Source organism: Leucopleurus acutus (genome assembly GCF_964270905.1).
Source record: "Leucopleurus acutus genome assembly, chromosome: 6".
Taxonomy (NCBI): Eukaryota; Metazoa; Chordata; class Mammalia; order Artiodactyla; family Delphinidae; genus Leucopleurus; species Leucopleurus acutus.
In genome coordinates, this window is record NC_139149.1 from 3,762,756 (window position 1) to 3,783,693 (window position 20,938).

The 20,938-nt window shown below is 37.2% G+C and overlaps 1 protein-coding gene across 4 annotated transcripts in view; it reads left to right on the forward strand.

The window, feature by feature from the left end:
• TUBGCP5 (tubulin gamma complex component 5) overlaps positions 1 to 20,938 on the forward strand; it is a 58,612-nt gene that overhangs the window by 9,296 nt on the left and 28,378 nt on the right. For all 4 annotated transcript variants that reach the window (XM_082840695.1, XM_082840696.1, XM_082840698.1 and 1 more), the window contains 3 exons: positions 16,682 to 16,778; positions 17,188 to 17,267; positions 17,668 to 17,803. In XM_082840695.1, the coding sequence (XP_082696821.1) occupies positions 16,682 to 16,778; positions 17,188 to 17,267; positions 17,668 to 17,803 (313 nt within the window). The remainder of the gene's footprint in view (positions 1 to 16,681; positions 16,779 to 17,187; positions 17,268 to 17,667; positions 17,804 to 20,938) is intronic.

Below are 20,938 nucleotides of genomic sequence, written 5' to 3' on the forward strand. Positions count from 1 at the left end.
CTAGGAATTCTGGCTCTTTCTAGCTTTGGACTTCAGAGGATGTGGAAGTAGAAAATTATTTCTAACTTTGAGATTCAAGGCCACCTCTGATATAATGAATGTATAGCACATGGAATTGCTCTTTCAATATATATGTACATGTATTTCTTGACTTCCCATAGAGTAGCAGGGATTGTGCAGGTCTTCATAAGACAGACTATGAAGGGACACGTGACTGATTTAGAGATGAAGCTCTAACTCTTTACTTTCATCTCTTTGCGAACAGGTAGCATAAAAGAGCAAATTAACCTGTGTTTTAAAGGTTAATTGAAGTATAATTGACCTACAACACTATGTTAGTTCCATGTGCACAGTACAGTGGTTTGATATTTCTAGTTACCGTATGTCACCATACAAAGTTATTACAGTATTATTCCTATGTTCCCAATAGGGTACATTTCTTCCCCATGACTCATTTATTTTGTAACTGGAAGTTTGTACCTCTTGATCTCCCTCACCTATGTCGCTTATTCCCCATCCCTCTTCCCTCTGGTGACCACCTGTTGTTCTCTGTATCTGTGACTCAGTTTCTGTTTTGTATGTTTGTTTTGGTTTTCATTTGTTTTGCTTTTTGATTCCACATGTAAGTGAAATCATACAGTCTTTGTCTTTCTCTGTCTGACTTACTTCACTTAAGCGTAGTATCCTCTGGATCCATCCCTGTTGTCAAAAAAGGCAAGATTTCATTCTTTTTAATGGCTGAGTAATAGTCCATTAATACCACCACCACATCTTTTTTATCCATTCATCTGTCAATGAACACTTAAATTTCTTCCATATCTTGGCTATTGTAAATAATGCTGCAATAAACACAGGGGTGCATATATTCTTTGAATTTAGTGTTTCTGTTTAGTGGAATTGCTGGATCTTATGGTAGTTTTTGTTTTGTTTTGTTTTTTCTTTTTTGGTTGTGCTGCACAGCTTGCAGGATCTCAGTTCCCCGACCAGGGATTGAACCTGGGCCATGGCAGTGAAAACCCAGAATCCTAACCACTAGGCCACCACGGAACTCCCTATTTTTTATTTTTTGAGGAAGCTTCATACTGTTTTCCATAGTGACTATACCAATTTACATTCCCACCACCAGTATACAAGAATTCTTTTTTCCACATCCTCGCCAACACGTCTTATTTGTTTTCTTTTTCATAATAGCCAGTCTGACACGTGTGAGGTGATATCTTGTGGTTTTAATTTGTATTTCCCTGATGATGACTGACGTTGGGCATGTTTTCCTGTGTCTGGCCATTTCTTTGTCTTCTTTGGAAAAATGTGTATTCAGATCCTCTGCCCATTTTTTAATCTGATTGTTTTTTTTAATATTGGTTGTATGAGTTCTTTGTGTATTTTGGATATAAACCCATATTGGATATATGGTTTGTAAATATCTTCTCCCATTCAGTAGGTGGCGTTTTCATTTTGTTGATATTATCTTTCATTGTATAAAAGCTTTTTATTTTCTGTAGTCCCATTTATTTTTGCTTTTGTTTCCCTTGCCTGAGGAAACATATCCAAAAAATATTGCTAAGACTGATGTCAAAGAGTGTACTACCTATTTTTTTTTAGGGATTTTATGGTTTCAGGTCTTATATTTAGTCTTTAATCCATTTTGAATTTATTTTTGTTCATGATGTAAGAAAATGATTCTTTTGCATGTAGCTGTCCAGTTTTCCCAACACCATTTATTGAAGAGACTGTCTTTCCCCATTGTATATTCTTGCTTTCTTTGTCATAGAATAATAGCCCATATAAATGTGGGTTTATTTCTGGGCTGTCTGTTCTGTTACATTGATCTGTGTGTCTGTTTTTGTGCCAGTACCATACTGTTTTGATTACTATCACTTTGTAATATAGTTTGAAATCAGGGCATGTGATACCTCAAGCTTTGTTTTTCTTTTTCAAGACTCTTTTGGCTATTTAGAGTCTGTTGTGTTGCTGTACAAATTTCAGAATTATTTGTGCTAGTTCTGTGAAAAATGCCTTGGTATTTTCATAGGGATTACATTGAATCTGCAGATTGCTGGGTAGTGTGGTCATTTTAACAGTATTAATTCTTCCAGTACATGACCACTGTAGATCTTTGCATTTCTTTGTGTCATCTTCAATTTCGTTCACCAGTGTGTTATAGTTTTCCAAGTATAGGTCTTTTACCTTCTTAGTTAGATTCATTCCTAAGTATTTTATTCTCCTTGATGCAACTGTAAATGGGATTGAGTTCCTAATTTTTCCTTCATTAGTTCATTGTTAGTGTATAGAAATGCAACAGATTTCTGTATATTAATTTTGTATCCTGCAACTTTAGTGATTTCATGAAATAGTTTTAACAGTGTTTTGGTGGCATCTTTAGGATTTTCTTATATATATTACCATGTCATCTGCAAACAGTGACAGTTTTACTTCTTCCTTTCCAATTTAGATTCCTTTTATTTCTTTTCCTTCTCTGATTGCTGTGGCTAGGACTACGTTGTATGAAAGTGACAAAAGTGGGCATCCTTGTCTTGTGTCTGATGTTAGAGGAAATGCTTTTGCCTTTTTTTTTTAACTTTTTTTTAAATTCAAACAAAGTCACAAAAATTATAATCATCCTCATCAGTTCACTCAGTCCCATTAATTAATTTTTTTTCATCTTGATCTTTTGTTAGCACTTTTATGAATTCATCAGTTTTCCATTAGAGTTCTGAAAATGCTTATTCATTCAGCAGTATATTTCAGCAGTATAGTCAGTTGCCAGAAACCTGTACTTGTCAGAGTCTTTTCCATGAATTCCTTGAAGATGAAACCCTTTTACAGGAACATTTTTGCAAAAGCATCAGAGTACACCCAGAACTGTCTGTAAATGACAAAACACTTAAAAATGACCACGGTTAAAGATTTGATGAAAGTTCATAATAATACAGTTGAAAAGGAAATTTAGTTATTTCTGAGATATACATTTTAAAGTAATAACTAGAACTATGATTTATAACATTATACCAGAATATATAAGATTTTTAGGAATTTCATGTAACGGCTGAAACATTTATATTGATATATTTCCATACAAATAACCCAAAGAAAGTTTAGTATTAGTTTTTTTGTTTTTTTGTTTGTTTTATACAGCAGGTTCTTATTAGTCATCAGTTTTATACACATCAGTGTATACATGTCAATCCCAATTGCCCAATTCACACCACCATCAACACCCCCCCACAGTTTCCCCCCCTTGGTGTCCATACGTTTGTTCTCTCCATCTCTGTCTCAACTTCTGCCCTGCAACCCGGCTCATCTGTACCATTTTTCTAGATTCCACATACACGTGTTAATATACGATATTTGTTTTTCTCTTTTTGACTTACTTCATTATGTATGACAGTCTCTAGATCCATTGACATCTCAACAAATGACTCAATTTCGTTCCTTTTTATGGCTGAGTAATATTCCTTGTATATATGTACCACAACTTCTTTATCCATTCGTCTGTCGATGGGCATTTAGGTTGCTTCCATGACCTGGCTATTGTAAATAGTGCTGCAGTGAACATTGGGGTGCATGTGTCTTTTTGAATTATGGTTTTCTCTGGGTATATGCCCAGTAGTGGGATTGCTGGATCATATGGTAATTCTATTTTTAGTTTTTTAAGGAACCTCCATTCTGTTCTCCATAGTGGCTGTATCAGTTTACATTCCCACCAACAGTGCAAGAGGGTTCCCTTTTCTCCACACCCTCTCCAGCATTTGTTGTTTGTAGATTTTCTGATGATGCCCATTCTAACTGGTGTGAGATGATACCTCATTGTAATTTTGGTTTGCATTTCTCTGATAATTAGTGATGTTGAGCAGCTTTCCATATGCTTCTTGGCCATCTGTATGTCTTCTTTGGAGAAATGTCTATTTAGGTCCTCTGCCCATTTTTGGATTGGGTTGTTTGTTTCTTTAATATTGAGCTGCATGACCTGTTTATATATTTTGCAGATTAATCCTTTGTCCGTTGATTAGTTTGCAAATATTTTCTCCCATTCTGAGGGTTGCCTTTTGGTCTTTTTTATGGTGTCCTTTGCTGTGCAAAAGCTTTGACGTTTCATTAGGTCCCATTTGTTTATTTTTGTTTTTATTTCCATTACTCTAGGAGGTGGATCAAAAAAGATCTTGCTATGATTTATGTCAAAGAGTGTTCTTCCTATGTTTTCCTCTAAGAGTTTTATAGTGTCCGGTCTTACATTTAGGTCTCGAGTCCATTTTGAGTTTATTTTTGTGTATGGTGTTAGGGAGTGTTCTAATTTCATTCTTTTACATGTAACTGTCCAGTTTTCCCAGCACCACTTACTGAAGAGACTGTCTTTTCTCCATTATATATCTTTGCCTCCTTTGTCATAGATTAGTTGACCATAGGTGCGTGGGTTTACCTCTGGGCTTTCTATCTTGTTCCATTGATCTATGTTTCTGTTTTTGTGTCAATACCATATTCTCTTGATTACTGTAGCTTTGTAATATAGTCTGAAGTCATGGAGTCTGATTCCTCTAGCTCTGTTTTTTTCCCTCAAGACTGCTTTGGCTATTCGGGGTCTTTTGTATCTCCATACAAATTTTAAGATTATTTGTTCTAGTTCCATAAAAAATGCCATTGGTAATGTCATAGGAATTGCATTGAATCTGTAGATTTCTTTGGGTAGTATAGTCATTTTCACATTATTGATTCTTCCAATCCAAGAACATGGTATATCTCTCCATCTGTTGGTATCATCTTTAATTTCTTTCATCAGTGTCGTATAGTTTTCTGCATACGGGTCTTTTGTCTCCCTAGGTTGGTTTATTCCTAGATATTTTATTCTTTTTGTTGCAGTGGTAAATGGGAGTGTTACCTTAATTTCTCTTTCAGATTTTTCATCATTAGTGTATAGGAATGCCAGAGATTTCTGTGCATTAATTTTGTATCCTGCAACTTTACCAAATTCATTGATTAGCTCTAGTAGTTTTCTGGTGGCATTTTTGGGATTCTCTATGTATATTATCATGTCATCTGCAAACAGTGACAGTTTTACTTCTTTTCCAATTTGGATTCCTTTTATTTCTTTTTCTTCTCTGATTGCCGTGGCTAGGACTTCCAAAACTATTTTGAATAGCAGTGGTGAGAGTGGACATCCTTGTCTTGTTCCTGATCTTAGAGGAAATGCTTTCAGTTTTTCACCATTGAGAATGATGTTTTCTGTGGGTTTGTCATGTATGGCCTTTATTATGTTGAGGTAGGTTCCCTCTATGCCCACTTTCTGGAGAGTTTTTATCATAAAAGTGTGTGGAATTTTGTCAAAAGCTTTTTCTGCCTCTATTGAGATGATCATATGGTTTTTTTCTTCAATTTGTTAATATGGTGTGTCACATTGATTGATTTGCGTATATTGAAGAATCCTTGCATGCCTGGGATAACTCACACCTGATCATGGTGTAGGATCCTTTTAATGTGTTGTTGGATTCTGTTTGCTAGTATTTTGCTGGGGATTTTTGCATCTATATTCATCAGTGATATAAGTCTGTAATTTTCCTTTTTTGTAGTATCTTTGTCTGGTTTTAGTTTCAGGGTGATGGTGGCCTCATAGAATGAGTTTGAGAGTGTTCCTTCCTCTGCAGTTTTTTGGAAGAGTTTGAGAAGGATGGGTGTTAGCTCTTCTCTAAATGTTTGATAGAATTCACCTGTGAAGCCATCTGGTCCTGGACTTCTGTTTGTTGGAAGATTTTTAATCACAGTTTCAATTTCATTACTTATGATTGGTCTGTGCATATTTTCTATTTCTTCCTGGTTCAGTCTTGGAAGGTTATACCTTTCTAAGAATTTGTCCATTTCTTCCACATTGTCCATTTCATTGGCATAGAGTTGCTTGTAGTAGTCTCTTAGGATGCTTTGTATTTCTGCAGTGTCTGTTGTAACTTCTTTTTCATTTCTAATTTTATTGATTTGAGTCCTCTCCCTCATTTTCTTGATGAGTCTGGCTAATGGTTTATCAATTTTGTTTATCTTCTCAAAGAACCAGCTTTTAGTTTTATTGATCTTTGCTTTTGTTTTCTTTGTTTCTGTTTCGTTTATTTCTGCTCTGATCTTTATGATTTCTTTTCTTCTTCTAACTTTGGGTTTTGTTTGTTCTTCTTTCTCTAGTTCCTTTAGGTTTAAGGTTAGATTGTTTATTTGCAATTTTTCTTATTTCTTGAGGGTTGCTTGTATAGATATAAACTTCCCTCTTAGAACTGCTTTTGCTGCATCCCATAGGTTTTGGATCGTCGTGTTTTCATTGTCATTTGTCTCTAGGTATTTTTTTTTTTCTGGGTTTAAACTGTCTTTTTTTTTTTTAACATCTTTATTTGGGTATAATTGCTTTACAATGGTGTGTTAGTTTCTGCTTTATAACAAAGTGAATCAGTTATACATATACATACGTTCCCAGATCTCTTCCCTCTTGCGTCTCCCTCCCTCCCACCCTCCCTAGCCCACCCCTCCAGGCGGTCACAAAGCACCGAGCGGATATCCCTGTGCCATGCGGCTGCTTCCCACTAGCTATCTACCTTACGTTTGTTAGTGTGTATATGTCCATGACTCTCTCTCGCCCTGTCACAGCTCACCCTTCCCCCTCCCCATATCCTCAAGTCCGTTCTCCAGCAGGTCTGTGTCTTTATTCCTGTCTTACCCCTACGTTCTTCATGACATTTTTTTTTCTTCTTAAATTCCACATATATGTGTTGGCATACGGTATTTGTCTTTTTCTTTCTGACTTACTTCACTCTGTATGACAGACTCTAGGTCTATCCACCTCATTACAAATAGCTCAATTTCGTTTCTTTTTATGGCTGAATAATATTCCATTGTATATATGTGCCACATCTTCTTTATCCATTCATCCGATGATGGGCACTTAGGTTGTTTCCATCTCTGGGCTATTCTAAATAGAGCTGCAATGAACATTTTGGTACATGACTCTTTTTGAATTTTGGTTTTCTCAGGGTATATGCCCAGTAGTGGGATTGCAAGGTCATATGGTAGTTCTATTTGTAGTTTTTTAAGGAACCTCCATACTGTTCTCCATACTGGCTGAACCAATTCACATTCCCACCAGCAGTGCAAGAGTGTTCCCTTTTCTCCACACCCTCTCCAGCATTTATTGTTTCTAGATTTTTTGATGATGGCCATTCTGACTGGTGTGAGATGATATCTCATTGTAGTTTTTTTTTTAATTTATTTTTATTTTTTTAACATCTTTATTGGAGTATAATTGCTTTACAATGGTGTGTTCGTTTCTGCTTTATAACAAAGTGAATCAGTTATACATATACATATGTTCCCGTATCTCTTCCCTCTTGCGTCTCCCTCCCTCCCACCCTCCCTATCCCACCCCTCTAGGTGGTCACAAACCACCTAGCTGAGCTCCCTGTGCTATGCAGCTGCTTCCCACTAGCTCTCTATTCTACGTTTGGTAGTGTATATATGTCCATGACACTCTCTCACTTTGTCACAGCTTACCCTTCCCCCTCCCCATATCCTCAAGTCCATGCTCTAGTAGGTCTGTGTCTTTATTCCCATCTTACCCCTAGGTTCTTCATGACCTTTATTTATTTTTTTCTTATATTTCATATATATATGTGTTAGCATACGGTATTTGTTTTTCTCTTTCTGACTTACTTCATTCTGTATGACAGACTCTAGGTCCATCCACCTCACTACAAATAACTCAATTTCATTTCTTTTTATGGCTGGGTAATATTCCATTGTATGTGTGTGCCACATCTTCTTTTTTTTTTAACATCTTTATTGGGGTATAATTGCTTTATAATGGTGTGTTAGTTTCTGCTTTATAACAAAGTGAATCAGTCATACATAAACATATGTTCCCATATGTCTTCCCTCTTGCATTTCCCTCCCTCCCACCCTCCCTAGCCCACCCCTCCAGGCTGTCACAAAGCACCGAGCCAATATCCCTGTGCCATGCGGCTGCTTCCCACTAGCTATCTACCTTACTACGTTTGTTAGTGTGTATATGTCCATGACTCTCTCTCGCCCTGTCACAGCTCACCCTTCCCCCTCCCCATAACCTCAAGGCCGTTCTCTAGGAGGTCTGCGTCTTTGTTCCTGCTTTACCCCTAGGTTCTTCATGACATTTTGTTTTCTTAAATTCCATATATATGTGTTAGCATACGGTATTTGTCTTTTTCTTTCTGACTTACTTCATTCTGTATGACAGACTCTAGGTCTATCCACCTCATTACAAATAGCTCAATTTCGTTTCTTTTTATGGCTGAGTAATATTCCATTGTATATATGTGCCACATCTTCTTTTTTTTTTTTTTTTTTTTAACATCTTTATTGGGGTATAATTGCTTTACAATGGTGTGTTAGTTTCTGCTTTATAACAAAGTGAATCAGTCATACATAAACATATGTTCCCATATGTCTTCCCTGTTGCGTCTCCCTCCCTCCCACCCTCCCTATCCCACCCCTCCAGGCTGTCACAAAGCACCGAGCCAATATCCCTGTGCCATGCGGCTGCTTCCCACTAGCTATCTACCTTACTACGTTTGTTAGTGTGTATATGCCCATGAATCTCTCTCGCTCTGTCACAGCTCACCCTTCCCCCTCCCCATAACCTCAAGTCCGTTCTCTAGGAGGTCTGCATCTTTATTCCTGCTTTACCCCTAGGTTCTTCATGACATTTTTTTTCTTAAATTCCATATATATGTGTTAGCATACGGTATTTGTCTTTTTCTTTCTGACTTACTTCACTCTGTATGACAGACTCTAGGTCTATCCACCTCATTACAAATAGCTCAATTTCGTTTCTTTTTATGGCTGAGTAATATTCCATTGTATATATGTGCCACATCTTCTTTATCCATTCATCCGATGACGGGCACTTAGGTTGTTTCCATCTCCGGGCTATTGTAAATAGAGCTGCAATGAACATTTTGGTACATGACTCTTTTTGAATTTTGGTTTTCTCAGGGTATATGCCCAGTAGTGGGATTGCAAGGTCATATGGTAGTTCTATTTGTAGTTTTTTAAGGAACCTCCATACTGTTCTCCATACTGGCTGAACCAATTCACATTCCCACCAGCAGTGCAAGAGTGTTCCCTTTTCTCCACACCCTCTCCAGCATTTATTGTTTCTAGATTTTTTGATGATGGCCATTCTGACTGGTGTGAGATGATATCTCATTGTAGTTTTGATTTGCATTTCTCTAATGATTAATGTTGTTGAGCATTCTTTCATGTGTTTGTTGGCAGTCTGTATATCTTCTTTGGAGAAATGTCTATTTAGGTCTTCTGCCCATTTTTGGATTGGGTTGTTTGTTTTTTTGTTATTGAGCTGCATGAGCTGCTTGTAAATTTTGGAGATTAATCCTTTGTCGGTTGCTTCATTTGCAAATATTTTCTCCCATTCTGAGGGTTGTCTTTTGGTCTTGTTTATGGTTTCCTTTGCTGTGCAAAAGCTTTGAAGTTTCATTAGGTCCCATTTGTTTATTTTTGTTTTTATTTCCATTACTCTAGGAGGTGGGTCAGAAAGGATCTTGCTGTGATTTATGTCATAGAGTGTTCTGCCTATGTTTTCCTCTAAGAGTTTGATAGTTTCTGGCCTTACATTTAGGTCTTTAATCCATTTTGAGCTTATTTTTGTGTATGGTGTTAGGGAGTGATCTAATCTCATACTTTTACATGTACCTGTCCACTTTTCCCAGCACCACTTATTGAAGAGGCTGTCCTTTCTCCACTGTACATTCCTGCCACCTTTATCAAAGATAAGGTGTCCATATGTGCGTGGGTTTATCTCTGGGCTTTCTATCCTGTTCCATTGATCTTTCTGTTTTTGTGCCAGTACCATACTGTCTTGATTACTGTAGCTTTGTAGTATAGTCTGAAGTCAGGGAGCCTGATTCCTCCAGCTCCTTTTTTTCGTTCTCAAGATTGCTTTGGCTATTCGGGGTCTTTTGTGTTTCCATACAAACTGTGAAATTTTTTGTTCTAGTTCTGTGAAAAATGCCAGTGGTAGTTTGATAGGGATTGCATTGAATCTATAGATTGCTTTGGGTAGTAGAATCATTTTCACAATGTTGATTCTTCCAATCCAAGAACATGGTACAGCTCTCCATTTATTTGTATCATCTTTAATTTCTTTCATCAGTGTCTTATAATTTTCTGCATACAGGTCTTTTGTCTCCTTAGGTAGGTTTATTCCTAGATATTTTATTCTTTTTGTTGCAATGGTAAATGGGAGTGTTTTCTTGATTTCAATTTCAGATTTTTCATCATTAGTATATGGGAATGCCAGAGATTTCTATGCATTAATTTTGTATCCTGCTACTTTACCAAATTCATTGATTAGCTCTAGTAGTTTTCTGGAGGCATCTTTAGGATTCTCTATGTATAGTATCATGTCATCTGCAAACAGTGACAGCTTTACTTCTTTTCCGATTTGGATTCCTTTTATTTCCTTTTCTTCTCTGATTGCTGTGGCTAAAACTTCCAAAACTATGTTGAATAAGCGTGGTGAGAGTGAGCAACCTTGTGTTGTTCCTGATCTTAGAGGAAATGCTTTCAGTTTTTCACCATTGAGGATGATGTTGGCTGTGGGCTTGTCATATATGGCCTTTATTATGTTGAGGAAAGTTCCCTCTATGCCTACTTTCTGCAGGGTTTTTATCATTAATGGATGTTGAATTTTGTCAAAAGCTTTCTCTGCATCTATTGAGATGATCATGTAATTTTTATTCTTCAATTTGTTAATATGGTTTATCACATTGATAGATTTGCGTATATTGAAGAATCCTTGCATCCCTGGGATAAAACCCACTTGATCATTGTATATGATCCTTTTAATGTATTGTTCAAGTCAGTTTGCTAGTATTTTGCTGAGGACTTTTGCATCTGTGTTCATCAGTGATATTGGCCTGTAATTTTCTTTTTTTGTGTGATATCTTTGTCTGGTTTTGGTGTCAGGGTGATGGTGGCCTCGTAGAATGAGGTCAGAAGTGTTCCTTCCTCTGCAATTTTTTGGAATAGTTTCAGAAGGATACGTGTTAACTCTTGTCTAAATGTTTGGTAGACTTCACCTGTGAAGCCATCTGGTCCTGGACTTTTGTTCGTTGGGGCTTTTTTTGATTACTGATCCAATTTAATTATTGGAAATTGATCTGTTCATATTTTCTATTTCTTCCTGATTCAGTCTTGGGAGATTGTACATTCCCAGGAATTTGTCCATTTCTTCTAGGTTGTTCATTTTATTAGGCGTACATTTGCTCATAGTAGTCTCTTGTGACCCTTTGTATTTCTGTGGTGTCAGTTGTAACTTCTTATTCATTTCTGATTTTATTGATTTGGGCCTTCTCTCTTTTTTCATTTTTTTTTGATGAGTCTGATAAGCAAATTACCAAATTTGTTTATCTTTTCAAGGAACCAGCTCTTAGTTTCATTGATCTTTTCTATTATGTTTTTGTCTTTATTTCATTTACTTCTGCTGTAGAGCTTTATGATTTTCCCTTTTATTAACTTTGGGTTTTATTTGTTCTTCTTTTTCTAGTTCCTTTAAGTGTGAGGTTAGGTTGTTTATTTGAGATTTTTCTTTTTTCCTGAGTTAGGTTTGTATTACTATAAACATCCCTCTTAGAACTGCTTTTGCTGTGTCCAGTAGATTTGGATCATTGTGTTTCCACTTTCATTTGTCGCCAGGTATTTTTTTATTTCCTCTTTGAGTTCATCAGTGACCCATTGGTTCTTTAGTGGCATGTTGTTTAGCCTTCATGTGGTTGTGGTTTTTGCAAATTTTTTTCTTGTAGTTGATTTCTAGTCTCTTAGCAGCATGGTCAGAAAATATATTTGATATGATTTTAGTCCTCTTAATTTTACTGAGACTTGTTTTGTGGCCTAATGTGTGATGTATCCTGGAGAATGTTCTATGTGCACTTGAAAGAATGTGTATTCTGCTTTTTTGGATGGAATGTCCTACATATATCTATTTAGTCCATCTGATCTAACGTATCATTTATGCTACTATTTCCAGATTGATTGCTGTCTGGATGATCTGTCCATTTATGTAAGTGGGCTGTTAATGTCCCCTACAATTATCATGTTATTGTCAGTTTCTCCCTCTATGTTTGTTATTATTTGCTTTCTGTATTTAGGTGCTCCTATGTTGGGTGCATATATATTTACAGGTATTGTATATTCTTCTTGGGTTGATCCCTTGATCATTATGTAATGTACTTTGTCTCCTTTTACAGTCTTCGTTTTAAAGTCTGTTTTTGTCTGATTTAAGTATTGCTACCCCAGCTTTCATTTCCATTTGCATGGAAAACCTTTTTCCATTTCCTCACTTTCAGTCTGCCTGTGTCTTTGGATCTGAAGTGAGACTCTTAGGAGTGGCATATATATGGGTATTTTTGTATCCCTTCAGCCACTCTGTATCCTTAGATTGGAGCATTTAGTCCACTTACATTTAAAGTAATTATTGATAGGTAAGTTCTCATTGCCATTTTGTTAATTGTTTTGGGATTGTTTTTTTATTTCTTTTTTGTTCCTCCTTTTGTTCTCTTCTCTTGTGATTTGATGACTATCTTTAGTGTTATGTTTGGATTCCTTTCTCTTTTTGTGTGTGGGTATCTATTATAGGTTTTTGGTGTGTGATTACCATGAGGTTTGTATATAGCAAGCTAATATATACACGTGATTATTTTAAGTTGCTGATTTCTTAAGTTTGAACACATTTTCACAACCCTGCATTTTTCCTCTCCCCATAACATTTAATGTTTTTGACATCATGATATATCTTTTTGTTTTGTGTATCCCTTAATTTACTTATTGTGGATATAGATCATTTTACTACTTTTATCTTTTAACCTTCCTGCTAGCTTTATAAGTGGTTGATCTACTACCTTTACTGTATATTTGCTTTTACCACTGAAGCTTTTACTTTTGTAATTTTCTTATTTCTAGTTGTGACCTTTTCTTTTCCAGTTAAAGAAGTCCCTTTAACAATTCTTGAAAAGCTGGTTTGGTGGTACTGAACTCTTTAAGCTTTTGCTTGTCTGTAAAGCTTTTGCTTTCTCCTTCAAATCTGAATGAGCCTTGCTGGGTAGAGTATTCTTGGTTGTAGGTTTTTTTCCTTCCATCACTTTAAATGCATCATGCCACTCCCTTCTGGCCTGCAAAGTTTCTGCAGAAAAGTCAAATGATAGCCTTATGGGAATTCCTTTGTAAGTAACTTGTTTTTCCCTTGCTGCCTTTAAGATTCTCTCTTTAACTTTTTTTTTTTAATTTTATTTATTTTTGGCTGCATTGGGTCTTCATTGCTGTGCACAGGCTTTCTCTAGTTGTGGTGAGTCGGGGCTACTCTTCATTGCAGTGCATGGGCTTCTCATTGCGGTGGCTTCTCTTGTTGTGACGCACAGGCTCTAGGCACGTGGGCCTCAGTAGTTGTGGCTTGCAGGCTCTAGAGCGCAGGCTCAGTAGTTGTGGCGAACAGGCTTAGTTGCTCCGCGGCATGTGGGATCTTCCCAGACCAGGGATTGAACCCATGTCCGCTGCATTGGCAGGCAGTTTCTTAACCACTGCGCCACCAGGGAAGTCCATCTGTCTTTAACTTTAATTTTTGCATTTTAATTACAATGTGTCTTGGTGTGGATCTCTTCAGGTTGATCTTGTTTAGAACTCTCTGTGCTTTCTGGACCTGGATGTCTGTTTCCTTTCTCCCAGGTTAAAGAATTTTGCAGCTATTATCCTTCAAATAAGTTCTCTGCCCCTTTCTCCTTCTTCTGGGGCCCCTATAATGTGAATATTAGTACTCTTGATATTGTCCCAGAAGTCTCTTAAACAGTCCTTATTTTTAATTTTTTTTGTTCAGTTTGCATGATTTCCACTACAGTCAGTTCACTGATCCATTCCTCTGTATCATCTAATCTACTGTGAATTCCTTCTAGTATATTTTTTATTTCAGTTATTATATTCTTCACCTATGTTTGGTTTTTCTTTGTATTTTTTAACTTTTTGTTATGCTTCTCATTGTGTTCAATCTTCTCTCAAGTTTGTTGAGCATCTTTACAGTCATTGCCTTGGAAACTTTACCAGGTAGATTACTTATCTCCACTTTGCTTCTTTCTTCTGGCCTTTTATTGTGTTCTATCATTTGGAACATGTTTCTCTGTCACCTCATTTTGCCTAATTCTCTGTTTTCACTTCTGTTCATTAGGTGGAATGCTTACGTTTCCCGAACTTGAACAAGTGGCCTTATATAAGAGATGCCCTATGGGGCCCAGCAGACCACTCCCCTCTGGTCACCAGAGCTATTTGTTCTATGGGTGCCCCCTCTATGGGCTGCATGGACCCTTCTTTTGTGCTGGGCTGACTACTGTGGGTGCAGTGGTACACAGGACGGTCCTCAGCACAGTTGGCTGCCAGACTCAGCCTCAGTTAGGTCTGCCCGGATGCTGGTGGGCAATGCCGGGTCCTGGCACAGCTGGCTGCAGGACCCAGGAGGTCCTGGGGCTGGGTCTGGCCCACTGGTGGGTGGGGTTGGGTCGTGGGCACACTGGTAGACAAGGCTGGGTCTCCACATGGCTGGCAGCTGGCCTGGGGGCCCTGGAATTGTTACAGACTGGCTGGTCGGCAGGTAAGCCCCCTGTGCTAATAAGCTAGAGGAGGACTCTAGCTTATTGTGGTAGAACAAGCTCCCCACGATAGCTGCCAGCAGCATCCTTGTGGTAGAACAAGCTCCCCACGATGGCTGCCAGCAGCATCTGTGTCCCCAGGATGAGACCCAGTTACCTCCTGCCTCTCTGGGAGGTTCTCCAAGATCAGCAGGTGGGTTTGACCCAGGCTCCCTTCAAATTAGTGCTTCTGCCCTGGGTCCCAGAGCATGTGAGATTTTGTGTGTGCCATTTAAGAGTGGAGTCTATATTTCCCACAGCCTTCTGGGTCACCTGAATATAAGCCCTACTAGCCTTCAAAGCCAAACATTCTGGGGGCTTGTCTTCCCAATGCAGGACCCCCAGGCAGGGGAGCTCAGTAGAGGGCTCAGACCCCACACTCCTTGTGAAGAACTTTTGCAGTTATAATTATCCTCCTATTTGTGGGTCACTGACCTGGGATGGGAGCATGGGTCTTGACTATACCATGTCTCCACCCCTCTTAACCATCTCATTGTGGTTCCTTCTTTGTATCTTTAGCTTCAGAAGATCTGTTCTGCTAGTCTGCAGAGCATTCTCACTGATAGTTGCTCTGTAGATAGTTGTAATTTTGGGGTGCCCGTAGGAGGAGGTGAGTGCAGGTCTTCCCAATCTGCCATCTTGGACAGTCTCCTGTATCATCTAAATGTTAAGTTCCAGGGCCCTAACTTTTAGCAGCAGTCTTCTTTGTTCTTTAATGCTATTAGTGACTTCAGTTAAAACGTGATATTAGCTGATTGATAGGTTATGTTTTAGCCATTAATGCTAATTTTTAGTTCAGTGATTACCTCAATTAATCAGTCTTCTAGGTGTCAAGCTCCCTTACAGATGTTAGCAAAAAAATGAACAAGGGGTAGGGGAATGGCCTCATCCAGGTCCTCTTCCCAGGACTATGTGCTGCTTTTGTGCATCACCATGCAGCTACAGGGCGGTAGTTCTGGTCCTTGGCAAAGTAGGGAGGTCTGCAAGGGCACTATGTGTGCTCTTGCTTTTACTGTACATAGTTCTCTCCTCTTTCACTGGTAACATTCACCTGTTTCAGGTGTACAAAATTCTTCCAAAATAAGCAATCTGATGTTAGCAATTATTACTAAATAATAGATTTATATATTGGGAGTTATTTTCTTCAAGTATTTACATTTTAGACTACTCTTCTCTATGGAATGAAAATTATTTTTTTTTGTTAAAGGAATTTAACGCATTTCTAAGCAGAGAATTTGTGATATATTGCCTTATCATTCCCAGGAAAGTTTACCAAGTGTCTACTGTGTCCCTGTCATCACTGGGTGGTAGGAATACGGAATAAACAAGACATGATCATCACTACCCAAGTAGTTGTGAATAGCTATTTAATTATAATTACGATAAACACTATGAAGCTGTACATAAAGTACTATAAAACATATAATAGGGAGAGGTAACCTGAGACTTCCTTACCTTCCTTGATTTTAATTCACCTCCTCTCTCCTTTCCATGCATAGTTTATGACTATTTGCATATTTGGAGTATTTTTCATTTTTGGCAGCTTTTTTAAATGTGATTTTTAAAATACAATTTAAGTTTTAAAAAAACTTAGAAGTTGAAGAATACTAAAAGGAACTCCTGTGTACTTTTTGCTTGGGTTCACCAGTTGGTGTCCTTTGATCTGGAACATTCCTCACCCTTTCTTTTTTTGACCGTGACATTATTGAAGAGAGCAGGCTAATTATTTGGTAGCTTGTCCCTCAGTTTAGGTTTGTCTGAGATTCCTCATTATTATTCAGGTAGTGCATTATTTGACAGGTTCCTTGTCTGTACATGTTTGAACTATAAAAACAAGTTTAGAGTTTGAGATTTATTTAGGTATGATTTGTGTTTTCTTAAACCAGGAAAAAAATTGAGGACATAACTGTCATGGGGTTATCTTTTCTTTACTCAAACTAGTTTAGAAAGCTCTTACCAACCTCAGTGATTCATATTTTTCATTTCTTGTTTTAAAGACAGATGCACATTATTCCATACTGTCACTTCTTCTATGTCTGTCTGATTCTCCTTCAAACAGCAATTATGTGGAAACACCAAGAGATAAAGAAGTGGGTATGTTACCAAATGCTTTTCATATATATAACAAATAAAAGAGAAATTGGTTTTATGACTTAATTACCAGACTTTGAGATTTTATAAAAAGTTGTAAAAAAAAATCTGAAACTAAAATATTTCTGTTGTCTTAAGTGCAATTGTAGTTGTAAATTTTCTTTTAAAATATGAGTTCTGACTTTGTAAGTTAAACTTTCAGTTATATAAAGAGAAAAATCACTTTTGAAGATAAAGAAATTAAATTTTTTAATGTATTAGAATGTCAACTTATTGAGTGTTTCAATATTTTTGAACTTTCATTTCCCAAGTGTATTTTATTATGAGTTTTGTTAGACTTTTTACTGTAATTTGGGGTTTTTTTCCCACATATTTTTGATCAAGCTGATGAAATTCTTCTGCTGTATTTTAGAAAAGAAAGACGATTTCGACTGGGGAAAATACTTGATGGAAGGTGAAGAAATTGACCTTGGCCCAAATGTAGACACACCAGTAAGTAGCAGTGGTTTTGCTACTGAAAATATAAATACATGCCAAGTTATTTAGATGATTTTTATGGGTCCTTCTGCCCTACAGCAACTTATCTAAAACAGGAACACTCTTCACTAAGTTAGAGTGGTTTATTATGGAAGTTTTATTAAGATTTTGCACCCAAACATCGGTACTAGGAAGTTGATCAGAAAATATATGTATTCCTTAAGGAGCTGTAAATCTTGGGATTTTGCCACCAAAACTAATTCCATCCTATAATAGTAACTTTCAAGATATGTAGAAAAAGGTTTTATTTGATAAAGTTTTTGCTTTTCTTCTGAAATTTTCTTAATCTTTTAGTCTAAATAGCTCCAGTTGTTAGGTGCTCTAAGGGTAAGGTGTATTGCCTTCTTTTAATCAGAATTGGTCTGAAGAAAGTGAAGATGAAGATGATCAACAGCCTCTAAGCAGAGAGGACTCTGGGATTCAGGTGGACAGGACACCATTAGAAGAACAAGATCAAAACAAAAAGCTGGGACTTCAAGTCAGCTGGAAAGGTAGTGTGTGTTCTTAGATACTGGCATCATTTTCTGATAGAAGAATTCTCTAGAAGGAAAGGCAAGCTTTGAGAATCAGTTCCATGTGGTTTAAAATATTGGTAAGCTCTGCCGTCCTTAAAAACAAACCTTTTTAAACCATTAGTAGGTCTTTCTTCTGTAGTGCCTAAGAAGTAGCTCTATAGAATTAATGTTGAAAGGGCATTTACAGTGCAATTTTGGTCTTTTTTTAATATAGTTCTGAGAACTTTGTTAGTCCTAAATGGTTGTTTCTTTTCTTTTTCTTTTTTTTTTTTTTGAGAAGGATTGGCTTTGCTAAAGTTAGTGACTAAATAAAAGGAAAAGATCCATACAATTTAATTTTAAATTTGAATGTCTGCTTTTTCAGTTTTTAGTAAAAAAAATATGAATTGGTAGAATCCAGAAAGAGCTGGAAACAACCTTAGAGATTAGAACATCTAATCCTACTTCTCATTTTGTAGATAAAAAACAGAGGCGTGGTTACAGTGTTTTTCCCACGGTCACAGCCAGGAAGCTAACCCAGAAGCTGGGGTCTGTGACCTAGCCCTGTTCCTTGTACCTGAACCTTGCCAAATGCACATAAAGTAGTTAAAGCTGATTTAGCATGCTAACGATTTTCTGCTTTCTTTTCTCTTCCCTTTCTTTTTCATTCTTGAATTGGACCTTTAGGGTAGAGTGTGGGTTAATCAGCTCAGAGCATGTGAGCAGCAGCAGCAGCCCGTGCAGGGCCTTTTGGTTTAGTTTATTTCTTCTCTTCTGCCCTTTCTGATTCTCACTCCCCTTTCCTTTTCTCTGCCAGCCCAGTGACAGGCTCCTGTTCTAATGTATTTGATATCTGTTCTCAAACATGTTGAGTTCTTGTAAAGTACATTGTTTTGGTTGGTTGTATTCCTTTTTTAAAATTACATACTGGTATTATGCTTTGTGTAAACTCTGTTCTGTTCTTCTTTTCATTTAACTCTGTTTTAATCTGTCCATGTCACTCTGTGCATATCTCTTCTGTTGCTCCTAATGGCTGAGTAGGATGCTGCAGTTTGCAGTACCTCATTTCTGTAATTGCTTCTCTTGTGGACAGGCCTGAACTGCCTTCAGCCATTCTCCCTAATGCCATGCCCAATTATGGACCTGGTCCACAATCTCATCCCTACTTGATTAGGACCCCGCCTCTGATTTGGTCTGCTGTTTTCATTTGCATTTGTGTGACTACACAGGATAAGTACTTGGGATCAGTCTTGCCCCTTCTACGATGTATCCATTGACATCCTTTGCTTGCTTTTCTTTGGAGTTTCATGTCATTCTTGCCCATCCCCACACTTCAGAGTTCTTTGTATATCTAGATAGTAATTCCTAGGTTTTAGACATTGCAATTTTCTTCCTCTAGTTAGTCACCTGTATGTTCATGGTATCCTTCAAACAGAATCTGTGATTTTTAAAAATACCTTATTGTACTCAAATCTGAATTTTTCATGGTATGGTTAGAATTTGGGCCTTGATATTTTTCTCTAAAAGAACATTCCCCTGTATTTTCCTTCTGTTTGCTTTTTTAGAGCTTGTGTTTAGCTCTTTAGTGACCACCAGATCCTCTTTTATGTATGAAGTGAGGTTAAAAGGTCCAGCTTATTTTTCTCCCATGTCATGAGCAGATTTCCCAACCGTCCATTCTTTCCACATTGCTTTGTGGTTCTAACATTATTATGTATCTATACACTTATTTATTTCTGAACATTCAGTTCTCTTCCCTGAGTGTGAGTTGTGGAGGAACAGACTTTTTATTTATATGGCTTTGTACTGTGTTTCAACACATAGAAGGCAAGTTTCCCCCTCACCTCCTTTACTCTTTTTCAAAATAGGCTTAGCTATTTGTGGGCTTTTATTCTTCTAAAGACATTTTAAAAGTTCCTTTTTAAAAATCCAGCTGGAATTTTTATTGGGATTGCATTGAATTTATAGATTTAGCTTGGGGAGATCTGACATCTTTACTATGAAAATATCTGCATTTATTCTAATTTTTTAATGTCTTACCAGATTTTGGAAATTTTCTTTGTAAAGACCTTAAGTCTTTGTTAATTTCTATGTATGTTAATAGTTCTTATTGTGAATAGTGTCTTTTTTTGTTTTATTTATTGCTGGAGTAGGGGGACACTTGTTTTTTGTAAATTGTTCTTATATCCAGCATTCTTGCTGAACTCTCATACTGCTTATATATTGTTGATTCCATTAGGTTTTTTGCGTAGACAATCAGTATTGTTTGCAAATATTGACAGTTTTATCTCCTGCCAGTTCTTCTTTTTTTTAATAAATTTATTTATTTTATTTATTTATTTTTGGCTGTGTTGGGTCTTCGTTGCTTTGTGGGCTTTCTCTAGTTGCGACGAGCGGGGGCTACTCTTTGTTGTGGTGCGCAGGTTTCTCATTGCAGTGGCTTCTCTTGTTGCAGATCACGGGCTGTAGGCTTGTGGCCTTCAGTAGTTGTGGCGCGTGGGCTCAGTAGTTGTGGAGCACAGGCTCAGTAGTTGTGGTACACGGGCTTAGTTGCTCTGTGGCATGTAGGATCTTCCCAGACCGGGGCTCAAACCCGTGTCCCCTGCATTGGCAGGCAGATTCTTAACTACTGTGCCACTAGGGAAGCCCCTCCTGCCAGTTCTTATACCTTATATCTTCTTAATGACATGTTAACCGTGTCTCTTTCCTGGCCAGCCCTCTAGTCTGCAGAGGAAGCAGTGGCAATGTGCATGGGTTTCCTGGAGTGGTTTTTATCCCAAGAGGGTTGCCCCTGAAATTCCTTAATTAAGTGTGATAGTTTTTGGCATAGGTTCTGGATATGTGTCCTTTGTAAAATTAAGACTTTTATTCCTGTTTTTCTAGGAGTTTTTAATTATAAATAAATATTGAACTTTATCAAGTGCTGTTCTTTATCTGTGAGATAATTCTATAATTCATCACTTTTACTCTAGTACTTTACTGATAGATTTTTTTGATAGTGAATCATCCTTGAATTCCTGAGCTAAACTTCCTTGATCATTCTGTTATTTTTTTACTATAGTATTGGATTGGGTTAGCCTTTTTTAATTGAGAATTTTTAATCTTTATTCTTCGATGCATTACTTTTTCTAT